Source organism: Ipomoea nil, unplaced genomic scaffold, assembly GCF_001879475.1.
Source record: "Ipomoea nil cultivar Tokyo-kokei standard unplaced genomic scaffold, Asagao_1.1 scaffold1978, whole genome shotgun sequence".
Taxonomy (NCBI): domain Eukaryota; kingdom Viridiplantae; phylum Streptophyta; class Magnoliopsida; order Solanales; family Convolvulaceae; genus Ipomoea; species Ipomoea nil.
Genome location: NW_017618406.1, coordinates 1312313 through 1335749, shown reverse-complemented (window position 1 = coordinate 1335749; position 23437 = coordinate 1312313). Strand labels below are relative to the sequence as shown.

The window sequence follows — 23437 nt, the reverse complement described above, 5'->3', positions numbered from 1 at the left end:
TCAGTTATTAGCGAAGTGGCAAGTTTGGTCCCTGATGCTAATGGTGTGTTGACAAAGTTAATTCCAGGGATAAAGAAGTAAATTTCATAATAAAACTTGTAAACTTAGCCAAAAATACTTTCCCTCAAATCGACAAATATAATAAAACTTGTAAACTTAACCAGGTCGTTATGGTTGGTACAGATTTATCGTATATTAATTTCGTGACCGTTGATATTATTACAATAATAAATATGACTGTTTCAAACGTTATAATCCTATTATTAATTTTGATTAATGTTAGGTTTTATTAGGGCTGTGCAAAACCGAAGGAATCCGACGAAACTGTCCGGTCCGAAATCCGCCAAACACCATCCGACCCGAACCGTATCCGAAGAGTCATTATCCGATCCAAAGGCCTAAACGACGTCGGAATAGAGGGCTCGGATAGTGTAGTGTAAAATCGCATCCGACCCGCCTGAAATATCCGAAATATATTAGAGTTTGCACACCCCTAGTACTACACTACGTCGTATTAGCTAAGTATATAAGCGTATGTTGATCAGCTCATTTACCCTAGCTCTTCATTTACGCAGTCGCAGACCTCAGCTTCTCTAATCTCTCTACTCTCTAGACTCTTCGTCTCTTCTCTGAGATTCTGAGTTCTCTGGTCTGATCTTCTCACCTCTTAGTTCTCTGATTCTCTTAATCTCTCTGAGTTTATGAGACTCTAACTCAGTGTCTGATCTCTTCTCCTCTCTTGTTCTCCGATAGTCTCTCTCTGAGTCTCTGTTACTTTAGAACCCTAGTTCTAAAGTCTGAATCTCTCGAATCTCAGACATCTCCGAGACTCCGATAGTCCGATTGTCCAGTACTCCGGTGGACGGTGGTGGAAGCCCTTCTGATTACAGAGTAGAGACCCTTGTTCTCCGGGGAATATTCATGGGAAATCAAGTAAAGCTGAAACCCTAGTTTTTATATTTATGATTTGTTGATTTTATTCGTTGCATGTTGATTTGTTTGTGTTGTATTATGAATATGTTATATTTTTATGGTGGAAGCTGTTGTAATCGCAACCCCTAGTTTTTTTTTTTATGTATGATTTGTTCATTTTAGTCATTGGCTCACTGAATGTTGATTTGTTTGTGTTGTATTATGAATATCAGAATATGTTATATTTTTATGGTGGAAGCCCTTAATTGTGACTTGTGATATATTCTGATTATCTGATGTTCTGAATCTTCTGATGGTGGAAGCCCTTAACTGAAAAGTGTTGTGATTATCCGATGTTTTGTGATGTTATGTGATCTATTCTGAATTGTGATGTCCCTTAAAAAGTTAAAGGCTTAAATGTGAAATGGTGGAAGCCCTTAACTGAAATCCAGATAATGATGAACTGGATAAAGTTCCTGAATCTGGATTTCTTTGTGAATATGTATATGGATGTATGACCCTTAAATGTTCTAACTGTTTGTGCATAATGTAAATATGTAAATGTAATATTATGAAATCTTGATAGATGATGACACAAACAAGTGTCTGAATCTGGATTTCTTTCAATTGTTTGTATGCTTGATCTGGCAATCTATTTCTCTGTTTGATAAATAATTGTCTGAAATCTGAATGTTGTTGATGCCCATCTTTATAGATGGAGAGCATCTCTCAACCTAGATCTGGACCACAACCTTCAACTCAGGAGGGACAACCCCAAGGCACTGAGATACCTCAGCAGCCTCAAGTGACTCCTGCTGTTCCAGAAAAAAAAGAGAAAAGAGGTTGAGGCTAGATCCAAGGTGTGGGAACACTTTGAAAAGATATATGATAAAGACAAATTGCTGATTAAGGGGAGGTGCCTATACTGTTCTAGGCAATTTCATTGTCAGCCAAAAAAGCATGACACTTCCTCTGTAAGAAATCATATGGTCAGCTGTCTTAAAAATTCTCACTCCAAGGATACAAGGCAGTCACTTTTGACCTTCAATGTTGTCTCATCCTCTGCACCAGAGGGTTCTGAAGGGGTAATTGGGGCCTTAGGCACATGGGTGTTTAATCAGGAAGCCATTAGCAGGGCTTTATGTGAGATGATTATAATAGATGAGTTGCCCTTTAGGTTTGTTGAGGGGATAGGGTTTAGGAGATTTATTCTAGTTGCCTGCCCTAGGTTCCAAATCCCTTCTAGGTGGACAGTGTCGAGGGATATTTTCCAAAGATACCTAGATGAGAGACTAGTCCTTAAATAAATTTTCAAGTGTAGCTCCCAAAGAGTCAGCTTAACCACTGACACATGGACCTCTGTACAGAGGATAAACTACATCTGCATTACTGCACATTTCATTGATAATCAGTGGAAGCTTAACAAAAAAATCATAGCATTTGTCCCTGTTTCATCTCATAGGGGAGAGTATATAGCCAAGGCCTTGGAGACTTGTCTGGTTGAGTGGGGTATTAAGAATGTCTTTACTGTCACAGTTGACAATGCCTCTTCCAATGATACTGCCATGGGATTTTTTAAGAGTAAGTTGATGTCTTGGGGTACCACTTCTGTAAGGTCTAAGTACATGCACATGAGGTGTATAGGCCACATTCTGAATCTGGTGGTGCAAGATGGGTTGAAGGTTGCTGATAGTTCAGTTAAGAGGGTTAGGGAAGTAGTTAGATGGGTTAGGAACTCCCCTACAAGGCTAAAAAAATTTAGAGATCTTGCTGAACTTATTGGGGTGGAAGCCAAATCAGCTTTGCAGCTGGATGTTCCTACAAGATGGAATAACAGATATATGATGTTGAACACTGCACTCCAGTACCAGGCAGTCTTTGATGCCTATTTGGGGAATGATTCCTCATTTTATACTGACCTTGGTACCTCTGTGCCTACTTTTATGGATTGGTTTGATGTGAAAAGCTTGGTAACTCTGCTAAAAACTTTCTATGACATGACTGTGAGAATTTCTGGTTCTCTTTATGTGACATCTAACACTTTCTTCAGTGAGATCTCTGATCTTAGTTGCATGTTAGATGACATGACTGGTGGTAACTTGGATTTGAAAAGGTAAATTCCATTCCTGTTAAAGGGTTAATTTTTTAACAAATCTGTCTATTAACAAATCTTAATTCTTTGCTTTGTTACAGGAAATGGGCACCCAAATGAAAACTAAGTTTCTGAAATATTGGGGGACCCTGAAAAAATGAACTGTGTGATCTTCTTTGGCACTATTTTGGACCCTAGAGGTAAAGTTGAGTACATGCCTGCCCAGTTAACTCAACTTTATGGTGATGATAAAGGCAAAGCCTGTTTTGAGAAGGTTCAATCTACACTTCTTGAGCTGTACAATGATTATGCTGCCACTTACTCTGTGGATGTGAACACTGAACCAGCTGCTGTTGCTCAACCTTCTCAACCTGTGACTGTGCAGCCTAGTGCTATAACTGTTGGTAGGCCACAAGGTAAGTTGAAAATTCAATTGAAAAGGCAAAGGATGGAGAGTGGTGGAAGCCTTAAACAGACTGACCTGCAAATATATTTGAGTGAGGCCATTGTGGATGATAAGGTTGATTTTGATATCCTAAAATGGTGGAAGGTGAACTCTGATAGACTGCCAATTCTCTCTAAAATGGCAAGCGATATTCTTGCAGTTCCAATATCCACTGTGGCTTCTGAAAGTGCTTTTTCAACTCGTGATAGAGTGTTGGATCCATTTAGGAGTTCCTTAACTCCTAAGATTGTGGAATCTTTAATTTGTACACAGGATTCGTTGAGATTACCAAATCAACCTATACAAATTGAAGAAATTATTGATGATTGTGAAAGGCTTGAAAAAGGTAATTAACTACTACTTAAATACTTTCATTATTATGTATTTTTTTTTATGATAATTAATATGTGTTTTTTATTTGCAGAGTTGCCAAGTGGAGTTAGGACTGCTGGAACTTCCCTACCAACCATTGCAGTAATGTTCATTCGTTCTACTCTCAGTTTTATATTTAGCTGTTATTCTGTTCTCTTAGAAAATTAGATTATCATTCTGTTATGAGTTATGGCTTATGAATTCAATTATGTAAGTGCATTTTAGTGCCTCAGTCCCTTCCATAGTTCCACTTGATTGAACATCAGGTTACAGCTTTACAGGTATAACAATATCAGTTGATTCAGTTCAATATGTGCAGTAGTATGGGCTATGATGATTCTTCCACCTTTGTCTGAATCAAAGGACTTGGGGTTGGTATGTTGTTCAAATTTTGGATTTTGTTCCAAAACTTTAGAAGTAATTTCCCTCAAATCTTAATGATATGAAAACACAGCAATCTGAGCCTATTTTGGATTTGTGAGCAAAAAATGTTAAACTGTTATTCTTTTCAGTTTTTTTTTTCTGTTATTTAAGTTTGCACCTTAAGCAGGAAGATGAGGAATGCTGATTGCTGATTGCTGAGTGCCTGAGTTGCTAGCTTGCTGTTGCTACATTTAGTTTTTGAATGCTGCCTTAACAGATGATTTTTTGAGAATTTGAATCTGTATACTGTTTTTGAATTGTAACTTGTAAGTTGTAAGCTGTAAAGTTTATATAACTTGTTAGGTGTTAGGGACATAGGGCTAACTTTTAAGTTGTGAACTTGTGATTTTGAAGTTGTAAATTGTTAACTACCAGTAGTTACTACTTAGAAGTTAACAAGTTACAACTTAATTAGTGCTGATTTACTTATTTAGTAGTTAATTTGTTAATTTGTAATTTTTACGAATTTTTTATTTATATCTTATTTAGTCCGAAATCCGATGTAAACCGTCCGAAATCCGATTTTTACATATCCGATAAGTTTAACCTTAAAAAATAAACGGATAGGAGATTAATAGCTGTAATCCGAAAATCGAACGGATTCTCATTCCCGAAATCCGAACCCGTCCGATGCATAGCCATAGGTTTTATGATCCATTATAATGCTATTTATTCTCTTTTCCCTTCAAATACTTAGTGGTTGGCAGACTGTTTTGGCCTGCTAGTTTGAATCTCAAAAACAATTTTCTTTTGTTTCTCTCAACTCTCAACTCATTTACAAAAGAAAAGAATTCTGTCAACACTTCCGTGAAACATCGAAGTGCTCAATCTTGTGTTTTAATTCGTCGGGCTTTGGAGTTGAGTGCTCGAACGCCAAAGTCGTAGTCCGTTTTATCCTGAGAGACTGACGCCACAATGCTCCTAGCACCCTCAGCTTGGGAGGCGGCGAATCAATTTTAAGGAGAGTGTGTACACACGACTCGGACTTCCTTTTATTTGTGTTGGGTTAAAACCTAGGTTAGAAACCATTTCTCATTATTCTTTTATATATTTGTTCTTGGTTTCGTACCAAGTGAGGTGGATTAATTTCGTAAAAATTAAATCCCTTGTACTAGTTGGTACTAGTTCATGCAGTAGGGATTATTTTTGATAAAATAAATCACTATTTTATTAATATATATTTTGTGTGTATATATATATATATATATATATATATATATATATTGATTTTGTTTTTGTACCAAAAATTAGTAGGAAATAATTTTGTACAAATTAAATTCCATTTTCGCATAAATATATATTTTGTGTATCGATTTATTCACCATATTCAACATAGATGTGGGAGGTCCATTCTACCGGTACGTACTGCTCTTGCTCGTCGTGGTATTAATATTGATAGTTCTTGTCCGTTGTCAGTTGTGCGTTATGGAATGATTTTGTGGCTGTAGATGAGAATAATTTTGAAGTATAAATGTGTTGCAATTTGGAGGAGCAGAAATGAACTTGTTTGGAATCCAAAAGTTTGGTCTACTGATGATGAGTGGAATGGCTTGCACATGCATAATCAAATTAAAACCATACTGGTTCTAATTTGCATGCTACATACTGTGGCGAATGATTGCATTAATATTCAGTGTCTCGTTTCGTTTTATTGTTAGATTCGCGAATAAGATTGTTCATGCTTTGACAAGGGTAGTTAGTTCTCAATCTGGTGGTCATCGTATTTGGTTTTCTACCTATCCTACGTATATTCAACATTTGATTTATGGTGATTAATATATTGTTCTTTTTTCCTTTCCAAAAAAAATATGCTTTTTTTAAATTCGATGTAACCAACTTGTAAATTAAGTCCATCTCCAATGTAGCGCCAAATCGTTAAAAAATTTGCTGTTTTTTAATTCCAACGTACCGCAAAATGGGCAAATTTTTTTTTTTTTTTGTCGTTTGTGAACCGTGCTGTGCCAAATATGGCGCAACATTGTTCATACACGCCATTTTTTGTATAATTTTCCATTCCTGTTTTGCCCCTATTTTTATTTGTTAATTTCTTTTGTATTCTTTATTTTGTTTTTATGTATTTATATACTTTGTTAAATACTTAAACATAAATGTTATATTATTATAAATAAATTATATCATTTGGAAGATCTCATCAAGACGATCAAAACAAGACTAATATTATATATAGATTAATTAAAAATTAAAATAAATCAAACATAACAACAATAAAATTTAAAAATTAGAGAAACCATATTATTTTAGTGTAGACCAAGACTATGTGGTCTAATGGTACCCGGGTTGGACTTCCATTTGGAAGGTTGTGACTTCAAACCTCAGTAGAAGCGTTGAGAAAGTATATGAACAGATATTACATTGTAATAGAGCTAGTAGCATTCAAAAAAAATATGTATATGAACAGATATTACATTGTAATAGAGCTAGTAGCATTCAAAAAAAATATTATTTTAGTTTAGAATAGCATTTGATGTAGAACTTTAGCATTTTGGTGTAATGAGTTGAAGATGAATAAAATTTGGTGTAAAAATATGCTCAGAATATTCTTTTTGATGTGACATTTAGTGAAAAATTTTGGTGTTTTGGTGTTAAATGGGTTGAAATTTCTGGAGGTACTTCGTAGTGTAGCTCAAAATCTCAAACACACAAAATGCTGCATACTTTGAAGCTTAGCGCTCATTTAAAGATCAAAGTTTGAAATGCTTAAGGGGCTAGAATTCCAACACTTGAAAATTTGTTTATCATTATTTGTTACGAAATTTTTGAAAGTAATAAGGAGTTTAATGTTACGTAGAAGCTTTTGTATTTTTGTCATGGCTCAATAAAAGTAAAAATAGATATCTTTTAAAGTTACATAGAATGTACTGGGCAAATTATATTATGCACCGCGGTGCATAATCGATTATGCACCGCGCGTCTTTTTTTTTAAAAATGAAAATTAACCGTGTTTGTTTCCGTCATTTCGCACCCTTTTGCAAAAAGTAACTCTGTTATTTAGTGTCATTTTGTATACACTGCAGTTTCAGTTGAACACAACTACAATTTCATTTCGATATAACTATAGTTTCATTCGATATTTATAGACTCAAATATGTGAAAATGTTATTTAATTTTATTTTATATACACTATAGTTTCATTAAAACACAACTACATGATCATTTTGATATAATTACAGCTTCATTGTACAATATACACTCAAATATGTGAAATGTTATTCAGTTTCAGTTTATATACACTGCAGTTTCATTTCACTATAACTACAGTATCATTTTGATATAACTGCAGTGTCGGTTTGGATATACTGTAGTGTCGGTTGGTGTTTAATACACCAAACAAGCGGACTCCGTTAACTCTAACGGCGGGCCATTTCTTTACTTAAAGAAACGGCGTCGTTTTTGACCGCGGTGCACATGCACCGCGGTCTATAATATAACGACTGAATGTACTGGTGCACAACTTTTTAGTTTGAGTAAATGTGATATGCTTCTGAATACTCTGAACTATCTCTGGGCTGTTCAATAATCTGAACTAATACACATATACACTGCAATTAGAAAAACAATAGTTTTTATACCATATGCATATACGGAGTATAATATATACTATTTTTTTATATTATATATGCATACTGCAAACAAAATAATATGCACACACATATAATCACAAAATGAACCACTCAATGTTAGAGCAAGAAAATGCAACATAATTTGTCAGTCACAGGAGGTTAAATTTGCCAAAAGAAAAGACGGCATAATTGAATTACTTATTAAATCTTCAAGAAAGTAAAAGATTTCATGGAAACATCATTGTGTTGAAGTCACAAGAAACAACTGATTGAACAGTGATCGATAACCCACATCATCTAAAGTAGTAACAAGTACAATTAACAAAAGCAAATGGAGGACCATTCTTGGAGTCTATGTTTGCTGATTACAAATACCTATGCTGAACAACTTAGGAAACATTTCAACTTCCAACACAACCATTGCTTACATTTCTAAGTTGCACTCAAATTGAAACCCCATGGAGATTCACCAAGCCATACTAGGTTTCTAAAAGGCTAAAACCAAGGGTATAGATCCAAATACTCCTCACGCTCATAGTAATCGAACTGGCAGTAAGTGCCCGCGCAGACTATTTGTGCGTTTGGAGATGCACGAGGGAAGCATTCCAACTTCCTTAGGATTTCGCTCATTTCAGAGTCATCCATATACCAAAGCTTCAGAATAACTCTCTCTAGCGCAGAGGATTTTGAGAGCAGCATTTTCATAAAAAATATTATGAGTGCGGATTCACAGAATGATTCAATCTTGATTGTGTTAAGCATCTTCAACTCCTGAATAACAAAGCAACCATCTGGATCCTCCAAAAGCCTTGAAGCAACTTCTTTGTCATCCGAATTCCCCCAATCTCTATAACTCAAAAGAAATGAAAGAAACACACAACTGTGAGGACATTTGAAAAAGAAAAAACAAAGAATCAAGCATGATATATTGCCAAATGCATGCATACTCAACCTCTCATTATCCACCATAATTCCTAGTTCACATAGGTTGGGGCATTTTTGAAGTAATTGCATAGCAACGGTGAGCTGCTTCCCACAACCAAACCTTAATTCATACAGCTTCATCACTTGCAGATTTATTGCAATTGGAAACATAGATACATCCATATACTTGAAAAATAGAAATAAAAAAATAAAAATAAAAAACAAAATTAGCCACCACAATAACTTTAAAAAGCCATTATATGTATCCATATATCCATTTGCATAAAGTAGAATGAGTTAGATTCTCACCCGGAACGAAGGGGCACACAACCAAAGAGTCTTAATGGCTTTCAAATGCGGCGCCAACCATCTCGAATCAACTATATCATACATAGAACCAATAACAGACAAGATTTCAAGCTTTGGAGGGCTGATCTCAAATTTATTGATCCCAAAACAAAGTTCGAAAGCCAGCTTCTCAAGTTTAGGAATACTAATACTAGAGGCAATTCCATTAACACTGCGCTTAAACGTAATATCGAAGAAAGCTAATGAAGTGACATTGGAAAATATACCAACAGCATTTACAGGCAAATCAATAAAGAGAGCGTGGACTATCAGCTGCTTAATTGTCCTGCAAGAGAGTAAACAAAATGGCAGCTTATATTCCTTCCCATAACTAGCCGTCTCTAAAGATATGTTAAGTTCCTCCACGCCATTTCTTGACAGAAAAAGACACCACCTATCGAAATCAGACCGCTCCAGCTCAGGATTATTTTCTTTCCTTATCTTTATAGTAAATTTCTTAACCGGCCCAGCACGGAGAAAGAGGATATTACTGATTATGTTCAAGAAGGTTATACCTTCACCATCACAGTACTGATCAACACTTTCAATGAAGTTCGAATCAAACACAAGCTGCCCATGCTGCAACCAAGCATCGTTCCAGTAGGTTGAGAGCAGAGCCATTTTGGCGGCGTCTCGGGTGGGCAAACACTCCAAAATTCTGTCCTTTACCTCTACCGGAAGCTCACTTGTTGAATCGCTTATAAGCTTTCGCCGAGCCATTAAATGATTCTTTGCTACAATCGAAATAAAAACCTAAAATCGTTCCACTCTTCTTCGACTGCAAGATTTCGTAAAGGAAGGGAAATTTAGAAAGCATGCAGTAAAATTTCGACTGCTCAATACTGCAATTTTGGAAAAATGTATACAAATGAAACACAATCTATTTACACAGAGAAAAATGAGGATTACCCGTAGTACGCTATTCGTCTCACCAGTTCCGTCATTGCAGTGGGCTTGTTTGGTTATCAGCGGTTAGTGATTAGCGGTAGCGGGTTGTGTTAGCGGTTATCAAATAGCGGATTGTATTAGCGTGTTTGACCAGCAGATTGTATTAGCGGTTTATAAAAAAGTGTTTGGTAAAATTAGCGGTTTAGATTAGCGGTTAACATGTAAAATGACATATATACCCTTATAATAATTAAAAATTAATAATTAATAATAATAATAATAATAATTTAAATAAAAAAATAAAAAAAGAAAGAAGCTGCTCCCCTCTTGGCCCTTGAATTCCCACTTTTCCCACAGTCCCACATCGGTGGGAAAAGTGGGAATGGAGCCTTGAGGCTCCTATTTAAGGAGCCTCAAGGCTCCATGAATTCATTCGTTGCCCATCCCAGATGGGCAACATTGAGGAGCCGTTTTGGCTCCTCAATTTGAGGAGCCATTTCGGCTCCTCATATACAAGTTTAAAGTTTTTTTTTTTATTTATTTTTTTTATTTATTATTATTTTTTTAATAAACAGGGGCGTTTTGGGGAAAATTTAATTTTCCTCAAAACGCTAACCGCAAATGCTGCACTTTGCAGCGTTTGCGAAAGCAGCGGTTTGGAGCAAACCGCTGCTAACCAAACATATTTTTTTGGCGAATGGCGGATCCGCCAAAAAATGACGGATCCGCCGATAACCAAACATGGCCAGTGTATGGGTCGTCGATTTGAGGGGCTTCGTAACGGGTTCTTAGACGACCTTGGTAAGTTACATTATTAGGAAGATGAGTATGAAAGTTGCTCGAATTTGTTTATTTTGGGGGCGATTTGAATGGATATATCCGGATAATCGAAGCTTTGTTCATTGTGTTGATCGCAGATGTAAACGTCGCTTCCAGAAAGAATACAAAGTGGTCCGGATGTCGGATTTGGGGTTTTGGTATGGGTTTTTATACGTGGGCCAAGGTAATATGGGTTGGGCTAAGTATAATAAATGGACTTTTGAGCTTTTGTGATTTAACAGATTGAATGTCCATTTAATTTTAGATTTATATTATATTAAATCGCATTTGCTATTTTGCACACATTTAATTCATATTCGCACACACTTAATTTAATCTAAATAATTAAAAAATAATAGATCGATGCACACGATTTGTTCTCACATTCTCACCTAAGCAAGTGTTCTCATTAGAACCCTACTATATATATATACATATAATAGGGTTCTAATGAGAACACTTGCTTAGGTGAGAATGTGAGAACAAATCATTTGCATCCATCTATATATATGAATCTAATATTAAATAAATAATTGTAAGGTGGACAATGTTTCAAAATTGTTCATAATTATGAATATATAGTTCAAAAATTATGAACATGTAATTCTATAATTATGAATACAGAGTTGTAAACATAGAGTTGTGTTGGAAAGAATGAATATAGAGTTGTGAACATAGTTATGAACATATAGTTCTGTAATTATGAATATAGAGATTAAATAATTGTGAATATAGAGTTTAATAATTATAAATATGATGTTCAAAAATTATGAATATATAACTTTATAATTATGAATGTATAACTTTATAATTATGAATATATAGTTCAGTAATTATGAATATAGAATTGTGTCCACTTTGCAAGCTGGACACGGTTCCCCAACATAACCATTGACTACATAATAAGGTAGGGTGTGGATTAGAAATTTCAAGAATTGCCAAAAGTAATAATGAAGTACATGATTGAATCAAAAGATAAACAATAGCATGGGTCAAATATAAAAATTAAGCATAAATTCTCATTAACTAAATTGGAAAAAATGCAAAAATAATAAAAATAATAAAAAAAAATACTAAGACTATGTGATCTAATGGTACCCGAGTTGGATTTCCAATTTGAAAAATTGTGAGTTCGAGCCTCAGTGGAGGTGTTATTGGTTGTTTCAGTAGGTTGAGAAAGTATATGAACAGATACTATGTTCTAATAGAGCTAGTAGCATCCAAAAAAAAAAAATAGATATAAACAATTTCAACTTTTGGAAATGTAATAATATAATGACTTTCTCAAGGGATGGAAAGCAAGCTAGTATCCCCTTGATGAAAAGCATTCCAGATTCCTCCCTTCAAAATTTTCAAGCTTTTAAGTATGAAACATTTTGTGCGCTTGAGCCAAACAAGGAAGTTTCTCCAAAATTTTCAAAATATTCTTCTCATCATCAAACTTCAAAAATGGAATTAAAAAAAAAAAAAAAAAAAAGAACTCATTTACTTAGTCATTCACACACCATCTCCCACTAGAGATAGTAATTTCAATTTGTCTAGCAAATACCCATTCGAATCCATTCCATATGGATCGAATTTTTTTGGGTTGTATTGGATGGTGAGTCAGCAAATTATACCGTGCACCAGGGTGCACAATGCATTATGCGTCCTGATCAAAACGTGCATGTTATCTTTGTCTTCAAGTGTTGATGCAACTGAACCAGCTCCAGACGACTGCTCCAGCAATGTCCTCACGTTATATGGAATATAGAAATCAGATTAGCAGATGTAGAATGTGTAGAAATTTCCTATCAATATTGGTGTTGGAATTCGTGAAGGTAAAAGATAGAAATTCCTATCCTTTATAGCTTTTCCACTCCAACTACCTTCCCCAATTGATGATAACCACTCATTTTTTTTTTTTTTTTTTTTAAGGCTAGTGACTCATCTTTAATATAACATAACCACAACTAATAATAAATCATTCGCAGTGAGCAAAGGTCTAGCATCTGTGGTTCATGTTCAGTTGAGTTACCATGATTTACATCCTCCCAAATACTCTGTGGGGTCGGGGTGTGGGCAGTGGCGGACCCAGGAATTTTTTTCAGCGGGGGCAAAATATTAGCAAAATTGATAATTAGAAAAAAAAATGAAACACTTAAAAAGTATAGCCATAAATAATGTTGGATATAAGAAAATTATAAAACACATCAAAACATTATAAAAATATTCATAACAAAATATGAACATAATCAATTTGATAAAATAATTTGAATAAAAGATCCATTATAAATTACACATCTCATCTCATTATTAATATATAAATGAAGATTATATTATTGTGTTGAAGCAATATGTACTATTAATAATAGTGAAAATGTGAAATAATGAGAAAAGATAGTGTTAAAGTGAAATAATAAGAAAACAAAATTTGGGATAGAGGAGAATCAAACCCTGGACTAGGTTCAGACCAACCACGCACTCAACCAACCAGGCTAATTCACATTCTATTAATATTTCTCTATTTTCTAGTACTTATACTAAAACTTGTACTATATATACACATATACATACAAGGGTTATATAATGGGTGGGGGTGGGGTGAGTGGGGGCAGCTGACCCCACTGTAGGTCCGCCCCTGGGTGTGGGGGCCCTTAAGGTTGGGGTTCAGCCTTTTGGAAGAATAATAAATCCTTAATAAAAGATCAAACTCCTCATATTTCGTTGACTGTAATTTAGGGTGCGTTTGGAAACCCATAAAATGACTTCCGAAAAATATTTTTCGAGTTTCGAGTTTTTAGTATTTAGCAAGAAGGAGGAAAATGAAGTCAATGGAAACAGAAATAAATATCAAATCCCCAAATGCCCTCAACTAAAAGAAAAACTGGGGAATTAATAACCCACACGACCCAAAATCTAAAACAAAACATAACCGTAGATATCACAAATAGGACGATCAAAATATGTCCGCAAGTTTTTTTTTAAGACTTGTTTTTACAGGAATGTATTTCTATATTTGGGAATATAATGTTGTTTTTTTATGCCAAAGAAAAAGTTTGAGGCCAGTAAAAAGTTTAAATTTATGTTGGAGCTTACACAATTTTCTCGTATCTTTAGTAATATATATAAAAATTGTTACCATTTCACAATTAGTCTATAATTTAAATGATATATAGGCTCTGTTTGGCAAACCTAGCTGAAAAGCTATAAGCTAGGAGCTGATAGCTGAAAAGGAGCTGAAAGCTGAAAAGCTATAAGCTCGGAGCTGAAAATTGAAGAGCTGTTAAGCTAGCTGTTATGATTGAAAGTGTTTGGTAAATTTAGCTTTTTGATAAGCTGATAAATGTAAAAAGACTAAAAAGGACATCTTCATAAAATTTAAATTAGTTTGTTTACATATTAAAATTTAACATTTCGTCTTCCAAAAAAAGTAAACACTTTTTAAAATAAAACTATTAGCATGATCATGATCTAGCATCGCATAATGAAGTAGCAATATTGTTGCGAATATCCTTCATCTCCATAGAGGTGTGACTTAAATTTTCGTTGATGGAGATATTACTACTTGAATCTTGAAGTTCATCGGGCGGTATGTAATCTGGATGCTGCTCAAGCACATTAAACATCATGTCATCTTGTGAATTCTTCTGAATATAATTATGTAGCCATAATAACATCAATTTGGGGCTCCTCACTAAACTGCGGCATTTTAGCAAGTATCTTCCATCTCTTATTCAATACTTCAAACGATCTCTCAATAATAATAATAATAAGAAGAAGAATAAGAAGGAGGAGGAGGAGGAAGAGAAGAAGAAGAATAAGAAGGGGGAGGGGGAGGAGGAGGAGGAGGAGGAGGGGTTTTAATTCAACATAATTGTTTAGCAGGAAACAAGACTAAGGAAGGGATTGACGTGAAAGTTGGGATAGGGGAAGAGAAAGGGTTTTAATTCATAAGGTTAAAATATGTCATTACTTTAAAATAATAAGGGTAAAGATGGAAAAAAAGTTAGGAAGCTAGTAGCTTATTTTGAAAAGCTACATAAAGTAGCGTTCCAAAATAAGCTCTTATTTTAAGCTAGGAGCTTATTTTGGAAACATTACCAAACAGAGCTTATAGCTTGTTAGTAGCTTAAAATAAGCTATAAGCTCCTAGCTTAGCGTTGCCAAACAGAGCCATAATACTACAAAATCTATTGAGCAAACAAATTTATTTTTAAGACTGAGCCACATATCAGAACTATATAGCATCACACAAAGTCATAAGTTGCATCGTACTCCATTAGAAGACCAAAAAAAAAAAAAACATTTCTATGCTGCATCCAAATTCCAAACTGAATCATACTAATTTCATTCTTAAAATTCTGGAGGATCAATTAGTCTATAGTTAAAGTTGTATTCCATGAAGATAATTTGTACTTTTAGTGATGCACGAGGAAAGTCAAACAACTTCCTTGAGTTGATAAGAGCCAATGCATTGTGCCTATTACGTAATTCTAGAACAACAATTTTGTCTAGTGCAATAGATTTTGAGAGCAGTGCTTTCAAGAAAAGCATTTCATGTCGGGATCCTTTAAACCATTCAATCTTCACCGTATTAAGCATCTCCCAATTCTTATTTATAATGTCCGGACCCTCAAAAATTCTAGATGGACCTTCTTTGTCATCGATCCATTCCTCCAGCAACTCAGCAAGAAATGAGAGGAAATTAAATTTGAAAGAAAAAAGAAATCAAGACTGACAAATATATATGTATATACATATACATATACATATATATATATATATATATATATATATATATGATCATATATGTCCCACATGTTTCTCTGCAGCAATCTCCAGTGTGCATAGATTGGGGGATTTTTCAAGCAATTGTATAACAAGTTTAAGTGCCTCTCACAATCAAATTTGAAACGATATAGCTTGATTACTTGTAGATTTATTGCCGTTGGGGCTTCTGCAAGTTTTGCATTCTTGAAAGAGAAACAATATAATAATAAAGAGCAAATTTTAAACTTGAAAGAACACTAACAAGTCAGAATGAATTGAAAAACATTATATATATTAAATCAATAGCAACTAATTGCGTGTATATATGTATTCCATTTGCATGAAGATAAGTAATCTAATTCAAAGGAATCTTGTGGGCGGCTACCCAGCTAACTATCCCACTATTAAGACAGCAGAAAGCCAGCTTCTCTAATTTAGGAATACTATGTAAGTATTTTCCCTGAATACAATATATTATAATATATTCTTAATATATTCTTCCAAAAGGCTGAACCCCAACCCTAAGGGCCCCCCACACCCCGACCCGACTTAATATATTGTATTATTGGGTGGTTGTGGTGCAAGTAGGAGATTGAGTCAATTAGTAACTTAATCTGTTAGGCAACTCAGGATATTCAGTTAAGCTTTAACTGAATATCTGCCTAAGTTGATGACATGTAGGCTTCTAAGCAAAACAGTCCTCCACAGCTCCCGAATACAGGCATCATTAGGTATTCGGGAGAGAAGTGGTACACAAAACACTCTGCAGTTTTATCATCCCAGTGGCAACACTAACAACTATGGCAAGGGATATTCAGATGATCCTGAAGCTTCCGCTACTACGATTCAGGTTACTCCTTATTTTAGTTTATGTTAGCATTATTATTGTCTAACATTTCGTATCAGAGCCCTATCTGCCTGGTTGATTAATTAGTAACAAATATATATTTTGAAAAATATATTTGTTCTTGTTGTTTTCTGGAAACCAACGAAATGTACAAGCATAATTACAGTACAGTATATTTTTTTCGGAGATATGTACTGCTTGGTTTTTGTTGTTTTTTGGTTTGTCAGCACCGTGTGCTCGCGACTGGTTCATGGGTGACGTCGACGACTCCGACGAGGGGAGACACGGTGATTGCAACCAACACCATTGGGTGACGACAAAAAGGAATTGCTGGTTCCATTTTTTTCGTTGCTGTGGTTTCTGGACGATGGAGATGCCATTGAACCAAGCTTGCGACGACAGCGGCAGTGGTTTACTGTTGCTGCGACGAGAGGCGACGTGATTAAGGCGCTTGTTTGCCGGTTGTGGCGTCGTGATGAAGACGACGGCGGCGGCCCTGCCCTCATCTCTTCAGGCGGCGGTGGCATCACGATTTGGAGAAGACGGCGGCGACTAGGCTTGGCGTCGCGGCATGGTGGTCCGGCGAAGGCGGGCACGGATTTCGGTTCGCCGGTGCTGTCTCCCATCCTTAAGGGAGCGCTGACTCCGGCGACGTCGGTGCCCCTCCCTCCTTCAGGCGATGCTGCTGGACGACGCGGCTTGGGGTCGCGGGCGGCGGATGGTGGGGCTTCGGCTTTGGTTCTCTGCTGTGAGCCTTGCCGCTGGGAGGACACCGCCATGGACGCAGCTCCCTCCTATCGATTTGCGTCTTTTTCCCTCCGGTCGCCGCTTGCCATGAGCAACGACGACGAGCTTGACGGCAGGCGTGACTAAGGCCGTCGGCGGTGGTGACAGCGCGATGAAGACGCTGTTGCACCTCATGCGATGAAGTCGGCGGCGGTTGCTCCTCTTGCGATGAAGACGACGGGGATGACAGAACAATTGCGATCTTCCTGGTATGCTTTAATAAAAGAGCAATTTAGTTTTATTTACCATATTTATATTTGCCTTACTTAATAATTATATATTTATATATATTAATTTTGGTAAATGGTAATTATTTAGTTTAATATTGCCATATTAATATTACCTTAATTAATATTGTAAATGATTTTGGCAAATGGTACCATATTTATATTTTCCTTACTTAATAATTATATATTTATATATATATTAGTTTTGGTAAATGGTAATTATTTAGTTTAATATTGCCATATTAATATTATATTAATTAATATTGTAAATGATTTTGGCAAATGGTAAATATTAAGTAATTGCTTGTTTTGAAATAATAATGCTCTTTAGTTTTTTCTATAAATTTTGGCATTAAAATTTCAAATTGAGATTAATTAGGGCATTATTTGTGATTGAATTATTGCCATTATTAGTACCATTACAGTAATTCTAGTCACAATTAAATTATTATTCAATTTTGAGCAAATATTAAATTTTAATTTGCTGTTTAATTTGAATTTTAATTTAATATTAAGGTGCATATTAAATTGCTTGAAGTATTGCAACTTATTTAGGATTCATGAGTTAATAATATATTAATATGCAAAAATCCAAATATGCTTTGTATATTCATAAATTATTTTATTATAATTGTACATTTAGAAAAGCATATATTAAGATTGGATATAGCATATTATTAACTCATAGTTTTATGTTAAATATCGTTCAATTTTGGATCCTTAGGTTAATTTTGGACATTATAACCTGTTAAGACAGCTTGTTTGGTTTCTCATTTAATTTTGAGCATACTTTAGTCCTATTTTTCACTTGGGACTTTCAAACCTATTTTGAACAAGCTATTTAGGATCTATCTTGGTCATTAAAGTATGGATCCCATCATTACTTGATTAATATTTTAATAATAATTGTAGCACTTTTATTTGATTATAACATGTTTATTAAGTTGGAATTATTACTAACTATCATATTTTGTTAACGGTAATTATCGTTGGTAATAATGTAATATTTGAATCTATTTCAATATTAGAACATTTATCATTCATGTTATAATTAACTTGGGCCATTAAGGTTCATGGGCCTGACTTAAGCAATTTAGTGCTATAATTATTGTCTTTGCCTATTTTTTAAGTCATTAAGGGTGTAAGGATTACAATTACCATTTGAAGTCATTAAGAATTATAATTATTGTTTTGGCCATTAAGAATTATAACTATTGTTTAAGTTGATTATGTTTTTAATTTATTAATAGTTTTTAGGGCCTTAACAATAAGTATTTTTTTTATGGCAAGCAATGTACATAGTTGATATATTGCCTTTACAATGGTAATCTAGTTATACCTTAATTTCAGTCTCCCTACTATGACTCATTATAGTCATGGTTAATTATTATGTGGTAAACTGAGATTAGTATTTGGCATCCCTTAATTACAGTTTTGCATTAATTGTAATTGTAATTGGGTACGAAACTAGCTAGGGTTTATGAATTAGGGAATTTTAATGGTAGGCGAGCCCACTCCTTAACAACGCATGCTCATGCGGCCTGCATCTTGCTAGGCCTCGAAATTCAAAATCCAACACTACCTTATTATGTGACGCAATGGCCCACATGTATATAATCAAAGTGTTATGTGCATATTTGAGAAAGTTGTATGACAAATAGGGGCGTGAAAGAGATTTGTGGCCCGCGGGTTGGCCCTAACCCGCCCACCCATGGGGCGGGTTAGGGTAAAAATATTTGGCTTGCAAGGAAGCGAGTCTCTCGAGCTTACATACAGGTTTACTTGTGTGAGCCGCGGGCCAACCTACTGGTCGTCAAATATTAAAAAATAATTATTTAAAAAAAATAAAATGTTATAACTCATTATTACATATAAATATTTACTTTTAAACCATATTATACATTATTGTCCATTGCATTGTGTATAATATAAATATAAATTAATACTTTTACATAGAAACATTAGTACATGCTATGATTATAAATAAAACATTAAAACATCATTTTTCCTATTTTTATATTAAAATATAGTATGTAATCTAATATATGTTTATTTTTATTAAAAAGTAATTTTCTTTTTAAATTTTAAGCTAGCCCGCAGGCAGGCCCGCAAGGTTTGCCAACCTGCATGGGGCATGTTAGGACCAAAGAAATTTTCCCTATGATTTTCGAGGCCCGGCCCACCAAATTGCTATCCCACAGTGGGGCGGTCCGACCTGCATGACAACCCTAATGACAAAGAAAAAGTTTGATGCTAATGAAAAGTTGAAATTATTTATGTCAGAGTTTACACAACTACACATTTAATTGTGTCTTTAGCAACATAAAAATTGTTAGCATTTCACAATCTAGTTTTAATTAATATTCTTTATTTTGCTAGCAATTGCTTAGTGGATGCATTAATTGTATAAGTATTTGGAGATCTGTAGCCTGTAGGCCAATTGAAGCTCATCTTGTGTGATGGGCTCATAAGTTTGGGTTCAAACTTACAAAAACATATGCTTTTGCAAACTCATTCTAATTGTTTAAAAGATGAGTGGTTGAGAGGTTTTTAAAATTGTTTATAATTTTAATTTTAATGAATTAATAATTTTTAAATGATTATTTATAACCAAAGAAAAGATGTAATACCCACTACCCTAGAAATAAAAATATATCTATGTTTATTAAATTAGGTCAACAAGTCAAAGCTTATTAAAATGGACATTAGATAAATTTACTAAATTGTCCCTCTTTATCCTTAAAGCTTAAGGAATCACTTTTATCTTGGAGGAACATATCATTTGAAAGAGGGAAAAAAAAAAACAAGAGTATTAGCTAGAGAGATAGGGAAGGAAAAACCTTGAAGCTTTGATCTCCATCTTCTTCAAGCTTAGATCTTAAAGCGATTGGAGTATTCTAGGTGAGTTTGACCTCCATATTTCACTCTTTTTGAGTTGGATTTATCATTGGAGCGCTAAAAGTATTTTGGGCTATGCTATGTTTTTGAGCTGTTAAACTTGACTAAAGATATCGTTAGGCATGCCTAAGTTTGGATTTTGTGAATAAATGAAAATGGCTATTTCTTATTATATTTTTATATGTATGATTTGTACTAAGGTGTTTTGCTCTAAAAGAGGATCAAGTAATAATTTTGACAATTATTAGTTTCCAATTTCATATCACTTTTGGATATGTACTTTGTTATTTGATTTTTAAGTGATTGGTTTTGGCTACATCGGGCTATTTGATTAAAGAACTAGTTTGAATATTTGGTCAAACTCATGAGGCAACCTACATTTTGTTTTTTTGTTTTGTTCGTCTTGGAACGTTCCTAATTGCTCATTCCGAATCGTCGAGCGTGACTCATTCCGAATCGTCGAGTCTTTTGAATTATTTGTTAGAACTTTCCATCCGGCTCATTCTGAACCGTCGAGCATGACTCATTCCGAATCGTCGAGTCTTTTTGGACCATTATACTGATAATGGCCTATGCCACATGATATAATGGTTGTTGTTGGTTGCTAATGAGTCATATGTTAAGGAATGCTTTGTGCTTTGAAAGTATTGCATTATGAAATGATGTTGATGCCCATGTAGCTAAATTTTTCTGTTTTGGGAACTTGTGTATAGTATGATGGAAGTATATTATGACCTTGATATAGTTTAAGGATTGAGTTTTGCATCTATTTATTACTCTAAAGCTTTTTGTATTCTATTGGGGTTACTTGATCCGGGGTTGAGAGGAGTGCCACTTACTAGGCATTAGCTCATTATTTGTATTGTTCCCATATTTCAAAGTAGTTAAGGACATGTGAATAGCACAAGCACAAGTGGTGGGGTCTCGAATGTGAATTTTGAAACTAGGAGTCTTAGGCCTAGTATTGGAGCTTATCACGGATTTTGTTTATTTTGGATAATCCCCCTTTGACCCTTTGTATTTTTGGGTAACCGATGGTGTTTAGTTTTGGTGCTTGTGATATATTTTGGACATACTACTCATGATTGTAAATATTTGTGTGTGGATATTATGAGTTTTTGGGAAGAACAAGTTGCTTATATTTTCTGATTTTGGGTTGTGGAATTACTATGTATTCAAGTGTTTTTTATGAAGGTTCCGACATATACGTGTGGTTAGGCTTCGTATTGTTACAGGTTGTTACGTAACTATACGATCGAGTCATGTCCTAGACGTGGGGCGTGACAGAGTTGGTATTAGAGCCTAGGTTTAAATCCTTAGTTGGTCAAGAAGTTAAGTTTGAATTTTTGCAAGATTAGGCTTTAACCTAGCAGATGATTTAGGCTTTGAGCAAGTTTTGGATTGGTCTCCTAAATATTTTCGCTAATGTGGTCATACTTTCTCTGTTCTGAATTTAAGGAGTGTTGCTTTACAAGGATTAGGAAGGGTGTTCCTACATGCATGTGGTCGAACTCATCGAGTTAGGCTGTTGATAAATGTGTCGCCTATTCACTCTTCCATTTTATGCCGTCTTTGTCCTTTAGCATATTCTCATGTTCCTATTTTACATCACTATCCTTTTCCCACTTTGTCTATAACATCTTAGTCAGTATACATTTTGTCTTCTCCGTCCCCTACCTATTTGTGCATTCTCTGTATTTGCACTATCTCACAACTAACCACTTCTCCGCCAATGCAGAGTCACACGCCATCACATACAGTCCAATACTTCCACCCCTATTATGGTACGTGGCTCTTATTGAACCGTATAAACCTCCCTCTTAAAAAGAATAAAAAACCCGAAAAAAAAACTTTGACAATTAACACCAAATGTATTCCCGGAATCCACCCCCTTGTTCCCACCCTCAATTTGCCGCCCTCACCCACCGGCGACACTCCAACGGAGTCCAAGCCAGTCACGACCATCAACACCCAGGATCGGTCAATTTTTATTATCAAAAAAAAAAACAAAAAAACCACACAATAGCAATGACTACAAATATGAAATTTCACAAACATTCAATCCAATTTTGCAGGCAATCGATCAAAATAAAAACATAAAAAAAAAATGTTTTGCTTACTGAGTCTACTCATTGCCTCAATAGATACACGCCGTTGACTTCTTCTTGGTGTTCCGTCCGCCATAGATCCCGATTGTGTAGTCGCCCCCACCTCTTCACCTAGTTGTCGTTTGTGCTTTCGTTTTCCTCTCTGTTGATTGTGCAATGCCAACACCTTCCCTAGACTTCCACCGTTTTAACCCTACGCGTACAAACCCAGAGACTTCGTTCCTTCCTTTCTTGTCTTGCACAAACAATTATACAATTACCCTTTTACCCCCAATATTAATTACTACTACAGTTACTTGTCTGATTTACTGCCCTTTTAATTTCTCTCCTTGTGCAATTGGCGCCGTTAAGTATTAATATTGTGCATCAATTTTTGAGCATTGCGCATAGAAAAGATTAATATTACTATATATGTCAATAAAATAATATGAAATAAATAATATTCAAATTAGTCACTGAATTATACATCAATGAGTAATTTAGTCATCAAATTCAAAAAACTAAAATTCAAAGCTCCTATCATCGAAGTTCAATTTTGTAAACATTAATTTAGAATGATAATAGAGGTGTAATCACACTACATATTAGTTGACTGTTAATTTTGGTTTAATTGCATAATTTTAGTTTGTTCAAAGACTTGATGCAATTGTTTTAAATTCGATGATTCATATTAATGTGTAATTCGGTGATTTATTTCAACTTTATTCTAATACTAGTTTTTTACGCGCATTGCGCGATTGAGATAATGACCAATGTTTTTTTTTTTTTTTAAATAAGTACTTTAAAGTATATCAATGCAAGATTATATTGGAATTGTTCATGCATAGATAATTGAATGTTGAATTTGCGTATTTAAATATGTAATTCTAAGTTTACAAATGCAAGATAATATAGTCAAGATTGATTATAATTGTCAATAAAATAATTGTATAGGTATAGTTGAAATCAAATACGTGACATAAGGGAGAACAAATAAAAATTATGGCATAAAAATATTAAATATATACTAATATTG

At 34.7% G+C, this 23437-nt stretch overlaps 1 protein-coding gene across 1 annotated transcript in view; it reads right to left on the bottom strand.

Moving 5' to 3' along the window:
- LOC109147208 overlaps nt 1-9817 on the bottom strand; it is a 40197-nt gene extending 30380 nt beyond the window's left edge. Inside the window, exon 1 of the mRNA XM_019294841.1 lies at nt 9141-9817. Within this exon, the coding sequence (XP_019150386.1) occupies nt 9141-9817 (677 nt within the window). The remainder of the gene's footprint in view (nt 1-9140) is intronic.
- Nucleotides 9818-23437: the final 13620 nt, after the last annotated feature.